The following is a 17565-nucleotide window of genomic DNA, read 5'->3' as shown; positions in this document are numbered from 1 at the left end:
ACTAACACCGATCCCCATATTCACACACTCCCATATACTCACACCCTTTCTCCCATATCCACTAACACCGATCCCCATATTCACACACTCCCATATACTCACACCCTGTCTCCCATATCCACTAACACCGATCCCCATATTCACACACTCCCATATACACACACCCTTTCTCCCATATCCACTAACACCGATCCCCATATTCACACACTCCCATATACTCACACCCTTTCTCCCATATCCACTAACACCGATCCCCATATTCACACACTCCCATATACACACACCCTTTCTCCCATATCCACTAACACCGATCCCCATATTCACACACTCCCATATACTCACACCCTTTCTCCCATATCCACTAACACCGATCCCCATATTCACACACTCCCATATACTCACACCCTGTCTCCCATATCCACTAACACCGATCCCCATATTCACACACTCCCATATACTCACACCCTTTCTCCCATATCCACTAACACCGATCCCCATATTCACACACTCCCATATACTCACACCCTGTCTCCCATATCCACTAACACCGATCCCCATATTCACACACTCCCATATACACACACCCTTTCTCCCATATCCACTAACACCGATCCCCATATTCACACACTCCCATATACACACACCCTTTCTCCCATATCCACTAACACCGATCCCCATATTCACACACTCCCATATACTCACACCCTGTCTCCCATATCCACTAACACCGATCCCCATATTCACACACTCCCATATACTCACACCCTTTCTCCCATATCCACTAACACCGATCCCCATATTCACACACTCCCATATACTCACACCCTTTCTCCCATATCCACTAACACCGATCCCCATATTCACACACTCCCATATACACACACCCTTTCTCCCATATCCACTAACACCGATCCCCATATTCACACACTCCCATATACTCACACCCTGTCTCCCATATCCACTAACACCGATCCCATATTCACACACTCCCATATACTCACACCCTGTCTCCCATATCCACTAACACCGATCCCCATATTCACACACTCCCATATACTCACACCCTTTCTCCCAAATCCACTAACACCGATCCCCATATTCACACACTCCCATATACTCACACCCTTTCTCCCATATCCACTAACACCGATCCCCATATTCACACACTCCCATATACTCACACCCTTTCTCCCATATCCACTAACACCGATCCCCATATTCACACACTCCCATATACTCACACCCTTTCTCCCATATCCACTAACACCGATCCCCATATTCACACACTCCCATATACACACACCCTTTCTCCCATATCCACGAACACCGATCCCCATATTCACACACTCCCATATACACACACCCTTTCTCCCATATCCACGAACACCGATCCCCATATTCACACACTCCCATATACACACACCCTGTCTCCCATATCCACTAACACCGATCCCCATATTCACACACTCCCATATACTCACACCCTTTCTCCCATATCCACTAACACCGATCCCCATATTCACACACTCCCATATACTCACACCCTATCTCCCATATCCACTAACACCGATCCCCATATTCACACACTCCCATATACTCACACCCTTTCACCCATATCCACTAACACCGATCCCCATATTCACACACTCCCATATACACACACCCTGTCTCCCATATCCACTAACACCGATCCCCATATTCACACACTCCCATATACTCACACCCTTTCTCCCATATCCACTAACACCGATCCCCATATTCACACACTCCCATATACACACACCCTATCTCCCATATCCACTAACACCGATCCCCATATTCACACACTCCCATATACTCACACCCTTTCTCCCATATCCACTAACACCGATCCCCATATTCACACACTCCCATATACTCACACCCTTTCTCCCATATCCACTAACACCGATCCCCATATTCACACACTCCCATATACTCACACCCTGTCTCCCATATCCACTAACACCGATCCCCATATTCACACACTCCCATATACACACACCCTTTCTCCCATATCCACTAACACCGATCCCCATATTCACACACTCCCATATACACACACCCTTTCTCCCATATCCACTAACACCGATCCCCATATTCACACACTCCCATATACTCACACCCTTTCTCCCATATCCACTAACACCGATCCCCATATTCACACACTCCCATATACTCACACCCTTTCTCCCATATCCACTAACACCGATCCCCATATTCACACACTCCCATATACTCACACCCTGTCTCCCATATCCACTAACACCGATCCCCATATTCACACACTCCCATATACTCACACCCTGTCTCCCATATCCACTAACACCGATCCCCATATTCACACACTCCCATATACACACACCCTTTCTCCCATATCCACTAACACCGATCCCCATATTCACACACTCCCATATACTCACACCCTTTCTCCCATATCCACTAACACCGATCCCCATATTCACACACTCCCATATACTCACACCCTTTCTCCCATATCCACTAACACCGATCCCCATATTCACACACTCCCATATACTCACACCCTGTCTCCCATATCCACTAACACCGATCCCCATATTCACACACTCCCATATACTCACACCCTTTCTCCCATATCCACTAACACCGATCCCCATATTCACACACTCCCATATACTCACACCCTGTCTCCCATATCCACTAACACCGATCCCCATATTCACACACTCCCATATACACACACCCTTTCTCCCATATCCACTAACACCGATCCCATATTCACACACTCCCATATACTCACACCCTATCTCCCATATCCACTAACACCGATCCCCATAGTCACACACTCCCATATACTCACACCCTGTCTCCCATATCCACTAACACCGATCCCCATATTCACACACTCCCATATACTCACACCCTTTCTCCCATATCCACTAACACCGATCCCCATATTCACACACTCCCATATACTCACACCCTGTCTCCCATATCCACTAACACCGATCCCCATATTCACACACTCCCATATACACACACCCTTTCTCCCATATCCACTAACACCGATCCCCATATTCACACACTCCCATATACTCACACCCTTTCTCCCATATCCACTAACACCGATCCCCATATTCACACACTCCCATATACTCACACCCTGTCTCCCATATCCACTAACACCGATCCCCATATTCACACACTCCCATATACTCACACCCTTTCTCCCATATCCACTAACACCGATCCCCATATTCACACACTCCCATATACTCACACCCTTTCTCCCATATCCACTAACACCGATCCCCATATTCACACACTCCCATATACACACACCCTGTCTCCCATATCCACTAACACCGATCCCCATATTCACACACTCCCATATACACACACCCTTTCTCCCATATCCACTAACACCGATCCCCATATTCACACACTCCCATATACACACACCCTTTCTCCCATATCCACTAACACCGATCCCCATATTCACACACTCCCATATACTCACACCCTGTCTCCCATATCCACTAACACCGATCCCCATATTCACACACTCCCATATACTCACACCCTTTCTCCCATATCCACTAACACCGATCCCCATATTCACACACTCCCATATACTCACACCCTGTCTCCCATATCCACTAACACCGATCCCCATATTCACACACTCCCATATACTCACACCCTGTCTCCCATATCCACTAACACCGATCCCCATATTCACACACTCCCATATACACACACCCTTTCTCCCATATCCACTAACACCGATCCCCATATTCACACACTCCCATATACTCACACCCTTTCTCCCATATCCACTAACACCGATCCCCATATTCACACACTCCCATATACACACACCCTTTCTCCCATATCCACTAACACCGATCCCCATATTCACACACTCCCATATACACACACCCTTTCTCCCATATCCACTAACACCGATCCCCATATTCACACACTCCCATATACTCACACCCTGTCTCCCATATCCACTAACACCGATCCCCATATTCACACACTCCCATATACACACACCCTGTCTCCCATATCCACTAACACCGATCCCCATATTCACACACTCCCATATACTCACACCCTTTCTCCCATATCCACTAACACCGATCCCCATATTCACACACTCCCATATACTCACACCCTTTCTCCCATATCCACTAACACCGATCCCCATATTCACACACTCCCATATACTCACACCCTGTCTCCCATATCCACTAACACCGATCCCCATATTCACACACTCCCATATACTCACACCCTTTCTCCCATATCCACTAACACCGATCCCCATATTCACACACTCCCATATACTCACACCCTTTCTCCCATATCCACTAACACCGATCCCCATATTCACACACTCCCATATACTCACACCCTTTCTCCCATATCCACTAACACCGATCCCCATATTCACACACTCCCATATACACACACCCTTTCTCCCATATCCACTAACACCGATCCCCATATTCACACACTCCCATATACTCACACCCTGTCTCCCATATCCACTAACACCGATCCCCATATTCACACACTCCCATATACTCACACCCTTTCTCCCATATCCACAAACACCGATCCCCATATTCACACACTCCCATATACTCACACCCTGTCTCCCATATCCACTAACACCGATCCCCATATTCACACACTCCCATATACTCACACCCTTTCTCCCATATCCACTAACACCGATCCCCATATTCACACACTCCCATATACTCACACCCTGTCTCCCATATCCACTAACACCGATCCCCATATTCACACACTCCCATATACTCACACCCTTTCTCCCATATCCACTAACAACGATCCCCATATTCACACACTCTCCCATATACTCACACCCTTTCTCCCAGATCCACTAACACCGATCCCCATATTCACACACTCCCATATACTCACACCCTGTCTCCCATATCCACTAACACCGATCCCCATATTCACACACTCCCATATACTCACACCCTTTCTCCCATATCCACTAACACCGATCCCATATTCACACACTCCCATATACTCACACCCTGTCTCCCATATCCACTAACACCGATCCCCATATTCACACACTCCCATATACTCACACCCTATCTCCCATATCCACTAACACCGATCCCCATATTCACACACTCCCATATACTCACACCCTTTCTCCCATATCCACTACCACCGATCCCCCATATTCACACACTCCCATATACTCACACCCTTTCTCCCATATCCACTAACACCGATCCCCATATTCACACACTCCCATATACACACACCCTGTCTCCCATATCCACTAACACCGATCCCCATATTCACACACTCCCATATACTCACACCCTTTCTCCCATATCCACTAACACCGATCCCCATATTCACACACTCCCATATACTCACACCCTTTCTCCCATATCCACTAACACCGATCCCCATATTCACACACTCCCATATACTCACACCCTGTCTCCCATATCCACTAACACCGATCCCCATATTCACACACTCCCATATACTCACACCCTTTCTCCCATATCCACTAACACCGATCCCCATATTCACACACTCCCATATACTCACACCCTGTCTCCCATATCCACTAACACCGATCCCCATATTCACACACTCCCATATACTCACACCCTTTCTCCCATATCCACTAACACCGATCCCCATATTCACACACTCCCATATACTCACACCCTTTCTCCCATATCCACTAACACCGATCCCCATATTCACACACTCCCATATACTCACACCCTTTCTCCCATATCCACTAACACCGATCCCCATATTCACACACTCCCATATACTCACACCCTTTCTCCCATATCCACTAACACCGATCCCCATATTCACACACTCCCATATACTCACACCCTTTCTCCCATATCCACTAACACCGATCCCCATATTCACACACTCCCATATACTCACACCCTTTCTCCCATATCCACTAACACCGATCCCCATATTCACACACTCCCATATACTCACACCCTTTCTCCCATATCCACTAACACCGATCCCCATATTCACACACTCCCATATACACACACCCTTTCTCCCATATCCACTAACACCGATCCCCATATTCACACACTCCCATATACACACACCCTTTCTCCCATATCCACTAACACCGATCCCCATATTCACACACTCCCATATACACACACCCTTTCTCCCATATCCACTAACACCGATCCCCATATTCACACACTCCCATATACTCACACCCTTTCTCCCATATCCACTAACACCGATCCCCATATTCACACACTCCCATATACTCACACCCTGTCTCCCATATCCACTAACACCGATCCCCATATTCACACACTCCCATATACTCACACCCTTTCTCCCATATCCACTAACACCGATCCCCATATTCACACACTCCAATATACTCACACCCTTTCTCCCATATCCACTAACACCGATCCCCATATTCACACACTCCCATATACTCACACCCTGTCTCCCATATCCACTAACACCGATCCCCATATTCACACACTCCCATATACTCACACCCTTTCTCCCATATCCACTAACACCGATCCCCATATTCACACACTCCCATATACACACACCCTTTCTCCCATATCCACTAACACCGATCCCCATATTCACACACTCCCATATACACACACCCTGTCTCCCATATCCACTAACACCGATCCCCATATTCACACACTCCCATATACACACACCCTTTCTCCCATATCCACTAACACCGATCCCCATAGTCACACACTCCCATATACTCACACCCTTTCTCCCATATCCACTAACACCGATCCCCATATTCACACACTCCCATATACACACACCCTGTCTCCCATATCCACTAACACCGATCCCCATATTCACACACTCCCATATACACACACCCTTTCTCCCATATCCACTAACACCGATCCCCATATTCACACACTCCCATATACTCACACCCTGTCTCCCATATCCACTAACACCGATCCCCATATTCACACACTCCCATATACTCACACCCTTTCTCCCATATCCACTAACACCGATCCCCATATTCACACACTCCCATATACTCACACCCTTTCTCCCATATCCACTAACACCGATCCCCATATTCACACACTCCCATATACTCACACCCTTTCTCCCATATCCACTAACACCGATCCCCATATTCACACACTCCCATATACTCACACCCTTTCTCCCATATCCACTAACACCGATCCCCATATTCACACACTCCCATATACACACACCCTTTCTCCCATATCCACTAACACCGATCCCCATATTCACACACTCCCATATACACACACCCTGTCTCCCATATCCACTAACACCGATCCCCATATTCACACACTCCCATATACACACACCCTTTCTCCCATATCCACTAACACCGATCCCCATATTCACACACTCCCATATACTCACACCCTGTCTCCCATATCCACTAACACCGATCCCCATATTCACACACTCCCATATACTCACACCCTTTCTCCCATATCCACTAACACCGATCCCCATATTCACACACTCCCATATACTCACACCCTTTCTCCCATATCCACTAACACCGATCCCCATATTCACACACTCCCATATACTCACACCCTTTCTCCCATATCCACTAACACCGATCCCCATATTCACACACTCCCATATACTCACACCCTTTCTCCCATATCCACTAACACCGATCCCCATATTCACACACTCCCATATACTCACACCCTTTCTCCCATATCCACTAACACCGATCCCCATATTCACACACTCCCATATACTCACACCCTGTCTCCCATATCCACTAACACCGATCCCCATATTCACACACTCCCATATACTCACACCCTTTCTCCCATATCCACTAACACCGATCCCCATATTCACACACTCCCATATACACACACCCTTTCTCCCATATCCACTAACACCGATCCCCATATTCACACACTCCCATATACTCACACCCTTTCTCCCATATCCACTAACACCGATCCCCATATTCACACACTCCCATATACTCACACCCTTTCTCCCATATCCACTAACACCGATCCCCATATTCACACACTCCCATATACACACACCCTGTCTCCCATATCCACTAACACCGATCCCCATATTCACACACTCCCATATACTCACACCCTTTCTCCCATATCCACTAACACCGATCCCCATATTCACACACTCCCATATACTCACACCCTTTCTCCCATATCCACTAACACCGATCCCCATATTCACACACTCCCATATACACACACCCTTTCTCCCATATCCACTAACACCGATCCCCATATTCACACACTCCCATATACACACACCCTTTCTCCCATATCCACTAACACCGATCCCCATATTCACACACTCCCATATACACACACCCTTTCTCCCATATCCACTAACACCGATCCCCATATTCACACACTCCCATATACTCACACCCTGTCTCCCATATCCACTAACACCGATCCCCATATTCACACACTCCCATATACTCACACCCTGTCTCCCATATCCACTAACACCGATCCCCATATTCACACACTCCCATATACACACACCCTGTCTCCCATATCCACTAACACCGATCCCCATATTCACACACTCCCATATACTCACACCCTGTCTCCCATATCCACTAACACCGATCCCCATATTCACACACTCCCATATACTCACACCCTTTCTCCCATATCCACTAACACCGATCCCCATATTCACACACTCCCATATACTCACACCCTGTCTCCCATATCCACTAACACCGATCCCCATATTCACACACTCCCATATACTCACACCCTTTCTCCCATATCCACTAACACCGATCCCCATATTCACACACTCCCATATACTCACACCCTGTCTCCCATATCCACTAACACCGATCCCCATATTCACACACTCCCATATACTCACACCCTTTCTCCCATATCCACTAACACCGATCCCCATATTCACACACTCCCATATACTCACACCCTGTCTCCCATATCCACTAACACCGATCCCCATATTCACACACTCCCATATACTCACACCCTTTCTCCCATATCCACTAACACCGATCCCCATATTCACACACTCCCATATACACACACCCTTTCTCCCATATCCACTAACACCGATCCCCATATTCACACACTCCCATATACTCACACCCTGTCTCCCATATCCACTAACACCGATCCCCATATTCACACACTCCCATATACTCACACCCTGTCTCCCATATCCACTAACACCGATCCCCATATTCACACACTCCCATATACTCACACCCTTTCTCCCATATCCACTAACACCGATCCCCATATTCACACACTCCCATATACTCACACCCTTTCTCCCATATCCACTAACACCGATCCCCATATTCACACACTCCCATATACTCACACCCTTTCTCCCATATCCACTAACACCGATCCCCATATTCACACACTCCCATATACACACACCCTTTCTCCCATATCCACTAACACCGATCCCCATATTCACACACTCCCATATACTCACACCCTTTCTCCCATATCCACTAACACCGATCCCCATATTCACACACTCCCATATACTCACACCCTTTCTCCCATATCCACTAACACCGATCCCCATATTCACACACTCCCATATACTCACACCCTTTCTCCCATATCCACTAACACCGATCCCCATATTCACACACTCCCATATACTCACACCCTATCTCCCATATCCACTAACACCGATCCCCATATTCACACACTCCCATATACACACACCCTGTCTGCCATATCCACTAACACCGATCCCCATATTCACACACTCCCATATACACACACCCTTTCTCCCATATCCACTAACACCGATCCCCATATTCACACACTCCCATATACTCACACCCTTTCTCCCATATCCACTAACACCGATCCCCATATTCACACACTCCCATATACTCACACCCTTTCTCCCATATCCACTAACACCGATCCCCATATTCACACACTCCCATATACTCACACCCTATCTCCCATATCCACTAACACCGATCCCCATATTCACACACTCCCATATACTCACACACTTTCTCCCATATCCACTAACACCGATCCCCATATTCACACACTCCCATATACTCACACCCTTTCTCCCATATCCACTAACACCGATCCCCATATTCACACACTCCCATATACTCACACCCTGTCTCCCATATCCACTAACACCGATCCCCATATTCACACACTCCCATATACTCACACCCTGTCTCCCATATCCACTAACACCGATCCCCATATTCACACACTCCCATATACTCACACCCTTTCTCCCATATCCACTAACACCGATCCCCATATTCACACACTCCCATATACTCACACCCTGTCTCCCATATCCACTAACACCGATCCCCATATTCACACACTCCCATATACTCACACCCTTTCTCCCATATCCACTAACACCGATCCCCATATTCACACACTCCCATATACTCACACCCTGTCTCCCATATCCACTAACACCGATCCCCATATTCACACACTCCCATATACACACACCCTTTCTCCCATATCCACTAACACCGATCCCCATATTCACACACTCCCATATACTCACACCCTGTCTCCCATATCCACTAACACCGATCCCCATATTCACACACTCCCATATACTCACACCCTTTCTCCCATATCCACTAACACCGATCCCCATATTCACACACTCCCATATACTCACACCCTTTCTCCCATATCCACTAACACCGATCCCCATATTCACACACTCCCATATACTCACACCCTTTCTCCCATATCCACTAACACCGATCCCCATATTCACACACTCCCATATACACACACCCTTTCTCCCATATCCACTAACACCGATCCCCATATTCACACACTCCCATATACTCACACCCTGTCTCCCATATCCACTAACACCGATCCCCATATTCACACACTCCCATATACTCACACCCTTTCTCCCATATCCACTAACACCGATCCCCATATTCACACACTCCCATATACTCACACCCTTTCTCCCATATCCACTAACACCGATCCCCATATTCACACACTCCCATATACACACACCCTTTCTCCCATATCCACTAACACCGATCCCCATATTCACACACTCCCATATACTCACACCCTTTCTCCCATATCCACTAACACCGATCCCCATATTCACACACTCCCATATACTCACACCCTTTCTCCCATATCCACTAACACCGATCCCCATATTCACACACTCCCATATACACACACCCTTTCTCCCATATCCACTAACACCGATCCCCATATTCACACACTCCCATATACTCACACCCTTTCTCCCATATCCACTAACACCGATCCCCATATTCACACACTCCCATATACTCACACCCTTTCTCCCATATCCACTAACACCGATCCCCATATTCACACACTCCCATATACTCACACCCTGTCTCCCATATCCACTAACACCGATCCCCATATTCACACACTCCCATATACTCACACCCTGTCTCCCATATCCACTAACACCGATCCCCATATTCACACACTCCCATATACTCACACCCTGTCTCCCATATCCACTAACACCGATCCCCATATTCACACACTCCCATATACACACACCCTGTCTCCCATATCCACTAACACCGATCCCCATATTCACACACTCCCATTAACCCCCAAATCCTATACCCATGTTCCCACACCCACAGATTGATAATCCCAAACACACACATCCCCTCACTCTCTTCCCCACAACACGAACAAGAGAACAGGAGAAATATATAGTGAGACAGAGATACAGAGAGTGTGAGACACAGAGAGATACAGAGAGTGTGAGACACAGAGAGATACAGAGAGAGAGAGTGAGACACAGAGAGAGAGTGTGAGACACAGAGAGATACAGAGAGTGTGAGACACAGAGAGATACAGAGAGAGAGTGTGAGACACAGAGAGATACAGAGAGTGTGTGTGAGACATCGGTGGATACAGAGAGAGAGAGAGTGTGGGACACAGAGAGATACAGAGAGAATGTGAGAGACACAAAGAGAGGGTGTGGGGCAGAGAGAGATACAGAGAGTGTGAGACACAGATACAGAGAGAGTGTGTGAGACACAGAGATACAGAGAGAGTGTGAGACACTAGAGAGAAACAGAGTGTGAGACACACAGAGATACAGAGAGAGAGTGTGAGACAGATAGAGATACAGAGAGAGTGTGCGACACAGAGAGAGGGTGTGGGACAGAGAGAGATACAGAGAGTGTGGGACAGAGAGTGTGTGTGAGACATAGGTGGATACAGAGAAAGAGAGTGTGAGACACAGAGAGAGATAGAGAGAGAGAGTGTGGGACACAGAGAGATACAGAGAGAATGTGAGAGATACAGAGAGACACAGAGAGAGGGTGTGGGACAGAGAGATACAGAGTGAGTGTGTAAGACACAGGGGATACAGAGAGAGATACAGAGTGTGTGAGACACAGAGAGATACAGAGAGTGTGAGACACAGAGAGATACAGAGAGAGAGTGTGGGACAGAGAGGGATACAGAGAGTGTGGGACAGAGAGATACAGAGAGTGTGTAAGACACAGAGAAACAGAGAGTGTGAGACAGACAGATATACAGAGAGTGAGAGAGAGATACAGAGAGAGAGAGTGAGACACAGAGAGATACAGAGAGTGTGAGACACAGAGAGAGAGTGAGACACAGAGAGAGATACAGAGAGTGTGGGACACAGAGAGATACAGAGAGAGAGTGAGACACAGAGAGAGATACAGAGAGTGAGACACAGAGAGATACAGAGAGAGAGTTTGAGACAGAGAGAGTGTGAGTCAGAGAGAGATACAGAGAGAGAGAGTGAGACACAGAGAGAGAGTGTGGGACAGAGAGAGATACAGAGAGTGTGGGACAGAGAGATACAGAGAGTGTGTGAGACACAGAGAAACACAGAGAGTGTGAGACAGACAGATATACAGAGAGTGAGAGAGAGATACAGAGAGAGAGAGTGAGACACAGAGAGATACTGAGAGTGTGAGACACAGAGAGATACAGAGAGAGTGAGACACAGAGAGAGTGTGAGACAGAGAGAGATACAGAGAGTGTGAGACACAGAGAGATACAGAGAGAGAGTGAGACACAGAGAGAGATACAGAGAGTGTGAGACACAGAGAGATACAGAGAGAGAGAGTGAGACACAGAGAGAGAGTGTGGGACAGAGAGAGAGACAGAGAGTGTGGGACAGAGAGATACAGAAAGAATGTGAGAGACACAAAGAGAGGGTGTGGGGCAGAGAGAGATACAGAGAGTGTGAGACACAGATATAGAGAGAGTGTGTGAGACACAGAGATACAGAGAGAGAGTGTGAGACAGATAGAGATACAGAGAGAGTGTGCGACACAGAGAGAGGGCGTGGGACAGAGAGAGATACAGAGAGTGTGGGACAGAGAGTGTGTGGGAGACATAGGTGGATACAGAGAAAGAGAGTGTGAGACACAGAGAGAGATAGAGAGAGAGAGTGTGGGACACAGAGAGATACAGAGAGAATGTGAGAGATACAGAGAGACACCGAGAGAGGGTGTGGGACAGAGAGATACAGAGTGAGTGTGTAAGACACGGGGGATACAGAGAGAGATACAGAGTGTGTGAGACACAGAGAGATACAGAGAGTGTGAGACACAGAGAGATACAGAGAGAGAGTGAGACACAGAGAGAGATACAGAGAGTGTGAGACACAGAGAGATACAGAGAGAGAGAGTGAGACACAGAGAGAGAGTGTGGGACAGAGAGAGATACAGAGAGTGTGGGACAGAGAGATACAGAGAGAATGTGAGAGACACAAAGAGAGGGTGTGGGGCAGAGAGAGATACAGAGAGTGTGAGACACAGATATAGAGAGAGTGTGTGAGACACAGAGATACAGAGAGAGAGTGTGAGACAGATAGAGATACAGAGAGAGTGTGCGACACAGAGAGAGGGCGTGGGACAGAGAGAGATACAGAGAGTGTGGGACAGAGAGTGTGTGGGAGACATAGGTGGATACAGAGAAAGAGAGTGTGAGACACAGAGAGAGATAGAGAGAGAGAGTGTGGGACACAGAGAGATACAGAGAGAATGTGAGAGATACAGAGAGACACCGAGAGAGGGTGTGGGACAGAGAGATACAGAGTGAGTGTGTAAGACACGGGGGATACAGAGAGAGATACAGAGTGTGTGAGACACAGAGAGATACAGAGAGTGTGAGACACAGAGAGATACAGAGAGAGAGTGTGGGACAGAGAGAGATACAGAGAGTGTGGGACAGAGAGATACAGAGAGTGTGTAAGACACAGAGAAACAGAGAGTGTGAGACAGACAGATATACAGAGAGTGAGAGAGAGATACAGAGAGAGAGAGTGAGACACAGAGAGATACAGAGAGTGTGAGACACAGAGAGAGAGTGAGACACAGAGAGAGATACAGAGAGTGTGGGACACAGAGAGATACAGAGAGAGAGTGAGACACAGAGAGAGATACAGAGAGTGAGACACAGAGAGATACAGAGAGAGAGTTTGAGACAGAGAGAGTGTGAGTCAGAGAGAGATACAAAGAGAGAGAGTGAGACACAGAGAGAGAGTGTGGGACAGAGAGAGATACAGAGAGTGTGGGACAGAGAGATACAGAGAGTGTGTGAGACACAGAGAAACACAGAGAGTGTGAGACAGACAGATATACAGAGAGTGAGAGAGAGATACAGAGAGAGAGAGTGAGACACAGAGAGATACAGAGAGTGTGAGACACAGAGAGATACAGAGAGAGTGAGACACAGAGAGAGTGTGAGACAGAGAGAGATACAGAGAGTGTGAGACAGAGAGATACAGAGAGAGAGTGAGACACAGAGAGAGATACAGAGAGTGTGAGACACAGAGAGATACAGAGAGAGAGTGAGACACAGAGAGAGATACAGAGAGTGAGACACAGAGAGATACAGAGAGAGTGAGACAGTGTGAGACAGAGAGAGAGTGGGAGAGAGGCAGACACAGAGAGAGTGTGAGACACAGAGAGATACAGAGAGTGTGAGACACAGAGTGTGAGATACAGAGAGAGAGAGTGAGACACAGAGACAGTGTGAGACACAGAGAGATACACAGAGAGAGAGTGAGACAGTGTGAGACACAGAGGGAGTGTGAGAGAGTGAGACACAGAGACCCGGAGATGAACGGTCCCTCTGGTGTGGTACTGCTTTCAGGTCAAGGACTGCCTGGACATCGAGGCCGAGGCGAAGATGGGCACCAAGGTGCAGGCAGACGCCAAGTACCACGCCTGCCAGGAGGCCCGTGCCAAGCTGTCGGGCCGGCGGAGCTTCAGTCAGGAGTACAGCGACCGGCAGGTGGAGGTGACCGGGGGCCCCATCGGAGCGGCGGCCGCCGACCTGCTCCTCTCGCCCGGCCAGGCCTCCGACTTCGGGGCCTGGCTCTCGGGCCTGGCCTCCCAGCCGGGGGTGGTCTACCACGTGCTGGAGCCGCTGCACCACCTGCTGCCGGGGGGGCCGGCCGAGCCCCGGCGCCGCCTGCTGCGCCGGGAGCTGGAGGCCTACCTCCGGGGCCACGCCCAGGCCGGGGAGGGCCGCAACTGCTCGGGCCTGTGCCGCCGGGGCTCGGTGCCCGACCCCCGGCAGCCGTGCGCCTGCCGCTGCCGCCAGAGCCAGGAGGTGGACGGGCTGTGCTGCCCGCGGGGGAAGGGCTGGGGCCTACTGGAGGTGACGGTGACCCGAGGCCGGGACCTGTGGGGCGACTACGCGGGCGGCACCGATGCCTACGTGCGGGCCCGCTACCGCCCGGCGATGGGCCCCGAGCTGGTGGCCACCACCTCGGTGGTGCCCAACAACAACAACCCGGAGTGGGGGGTGAGCCTGCAGCTGGGGGAGGTGCAGCTGGGGCCCAAGGAGCAGGAGGGGGGCCCGGGCCTGACGGTGGAGTGCTGGGACCAGGACCACGGCTACGACGACGACCTGCTGGGCTCCTGCCAGCCCCGGCCGCTGGCGGCGGGCCGGCACCCCCACGTCTGCTACTTCAGCTACGGCAGCCTCTCCTTCGAGGTGAGCCTGAGCTGTGGGCCCCACCTGGGGGGCAGCCGCTGCCGCCAGTACGTGCCCCAGCCCCCTCCCTCCGGGCTGGGGTCCGGGGACGGGGCGGGGAGGCCGAGGCTCTGAACTGCCGCCAACTCCCCTCCAGGAGGCCGTCCGAGCCCAGAGGGTGGGCCTCAGCTCCGAACTACCACACCCTCCCCTCCCCCGAGGGTAGGCCTCAGGCCTGAACTATCACACCCTCTCCACCCCAGAGTGTAGGCCTCAGGCCTGAACTACTACACCCTCTCCCTCCTCAGAAGGTAGGCCTCAGGCCCGAGCTACCACACATTCCCCCAACCAGAGTGTAGGCCTAGCCCTGAACTACACACCCTCCCCTCCCCAGAGGATAGGCCTCAGGCCTGAATTACCATGCCCTCTCTCCCCAGAGTGTAGGCCTCAGGCCTGAACTACCACACCCTCCCTCCCCAGAGTGTAGGCCTCAGGCCTGAACTATCACACCCTCCCTCCCCAGAGTGTAGGCCTCGGCTCCAAACTACCACACCCTCTCCCTCCCCAGAGGGTAGGCCTCTGCCCCGAACTACCACACCCTCTCCCTCCCCAGAGGGTAGGCCTCGGCTCCGAACTACCACACCCTCTCCCTCCCCAGAGGGTAGGCCTCTGCCCCGAACTACCACACCCTCTCCCTCCCCAGAGGGTAGGCCTCTGCCCCGAACTACCACACCCTCTCCCTCCCCAGAGGGTAGGCCTCTGCCCCGAACTACCACACCCTCTCCCTCCCCAGAGGGTAGGCCTCTGCCCCGAACTACCACACCCTCTCCTTCCCCAGAGTGTAGGCCTCGGCTCCGAACTACCACACCCTCTCCTTCCCCAGAGTGTAGGCCTCTGCCCCGAACTACCACACCCTCTCCTTCCCCAGAGGGTAGGCCTCGGCTCCGAACTACCACACCCTCTCCTTCCCCAGAGTGTAGGCCTCTGCCCCGAACTACCACACCCTCTCCTTCCCCAGAGGGTAGGCCTCGGCTCCGAACTACCACACCCTCTCCTTCCCCAGAGTGTAGGCCTCTGCCCCGAACTACCACACCCTCTCCCTCCCCAGAGTGTAGGCCTCGGCTGCGAACTACCACACCATGTCCTTCCCCAGAGGGTAGGCCTCGGCTCCAAACTACCACACCCTGTCCTTCCCCAGAGGGTAGGCCTCGGCTCCGAACTACCACACCCTGTCCTTCCCCAGAGGGTAGGCCTCGGCTCCGAACTACCACTTACTCCCCTCCAGGAGGAAGCCCTACCCCCAAATTCCCACCCTCTCCACCCCAAGAGGGAAGGCCTCAGCCTGAACTACCACCCCCTCCCTCCCCAGAGGCTAGGCCTAGCCCTGAACTATCACCCCCTCCCTCCTCCGGGGGGAGGAAGGCCTCAGACTGAACTACCAACCCTTCCCAGGGGT

At 50.1% G+C, this 17565-nt stretch overlaps 1 protein-coding gene across 1 annotated transcript in view; it reads left to right on the top strand.

Annotated features, from left to right (window-relative positions):
- The window catches only part of LOC132834613 (perforin-1-like), a 45867-nt gene extending 29529 nt beyond the window's left edge, over nucleotides 1-16338 (top strand). Inside the window, exon 3 of the mRNA XM_060853510.1 lies at nucleotides 15282-16338. Within this exon, the coding sequence (XP_060709493.1) occupies nucleotides 15282-16244 (963 nt within the window). The 3' untranslated portion in view covers nucleotides 16245-16338. The remainder of the gene's footprint in view (nucleotides 1-15281) is intronic.
- Nucleotides 16339-17565: the final 1227 nt, after the last annotated feature.

Source organism: Hemiscyllium ocellatum, chromosome 41 (assembly GCF_020745735.1).
Source record: "Hemiscyllium ocellatum isolate sHemOce1 chromosome 41, sHemOce1.pat.X.cur, whole genome shotgun sequence".
NCBI lineage: Eukaryota > Metazoa > Chordata > Chondrichthyes > Orectolobiformes > Hemiscylliidae > Hemiscyllium > Hemiscyllium ocellatum.
This window is presented reverse-complemented; position numbering and strand designations above follow the sequence as displayed.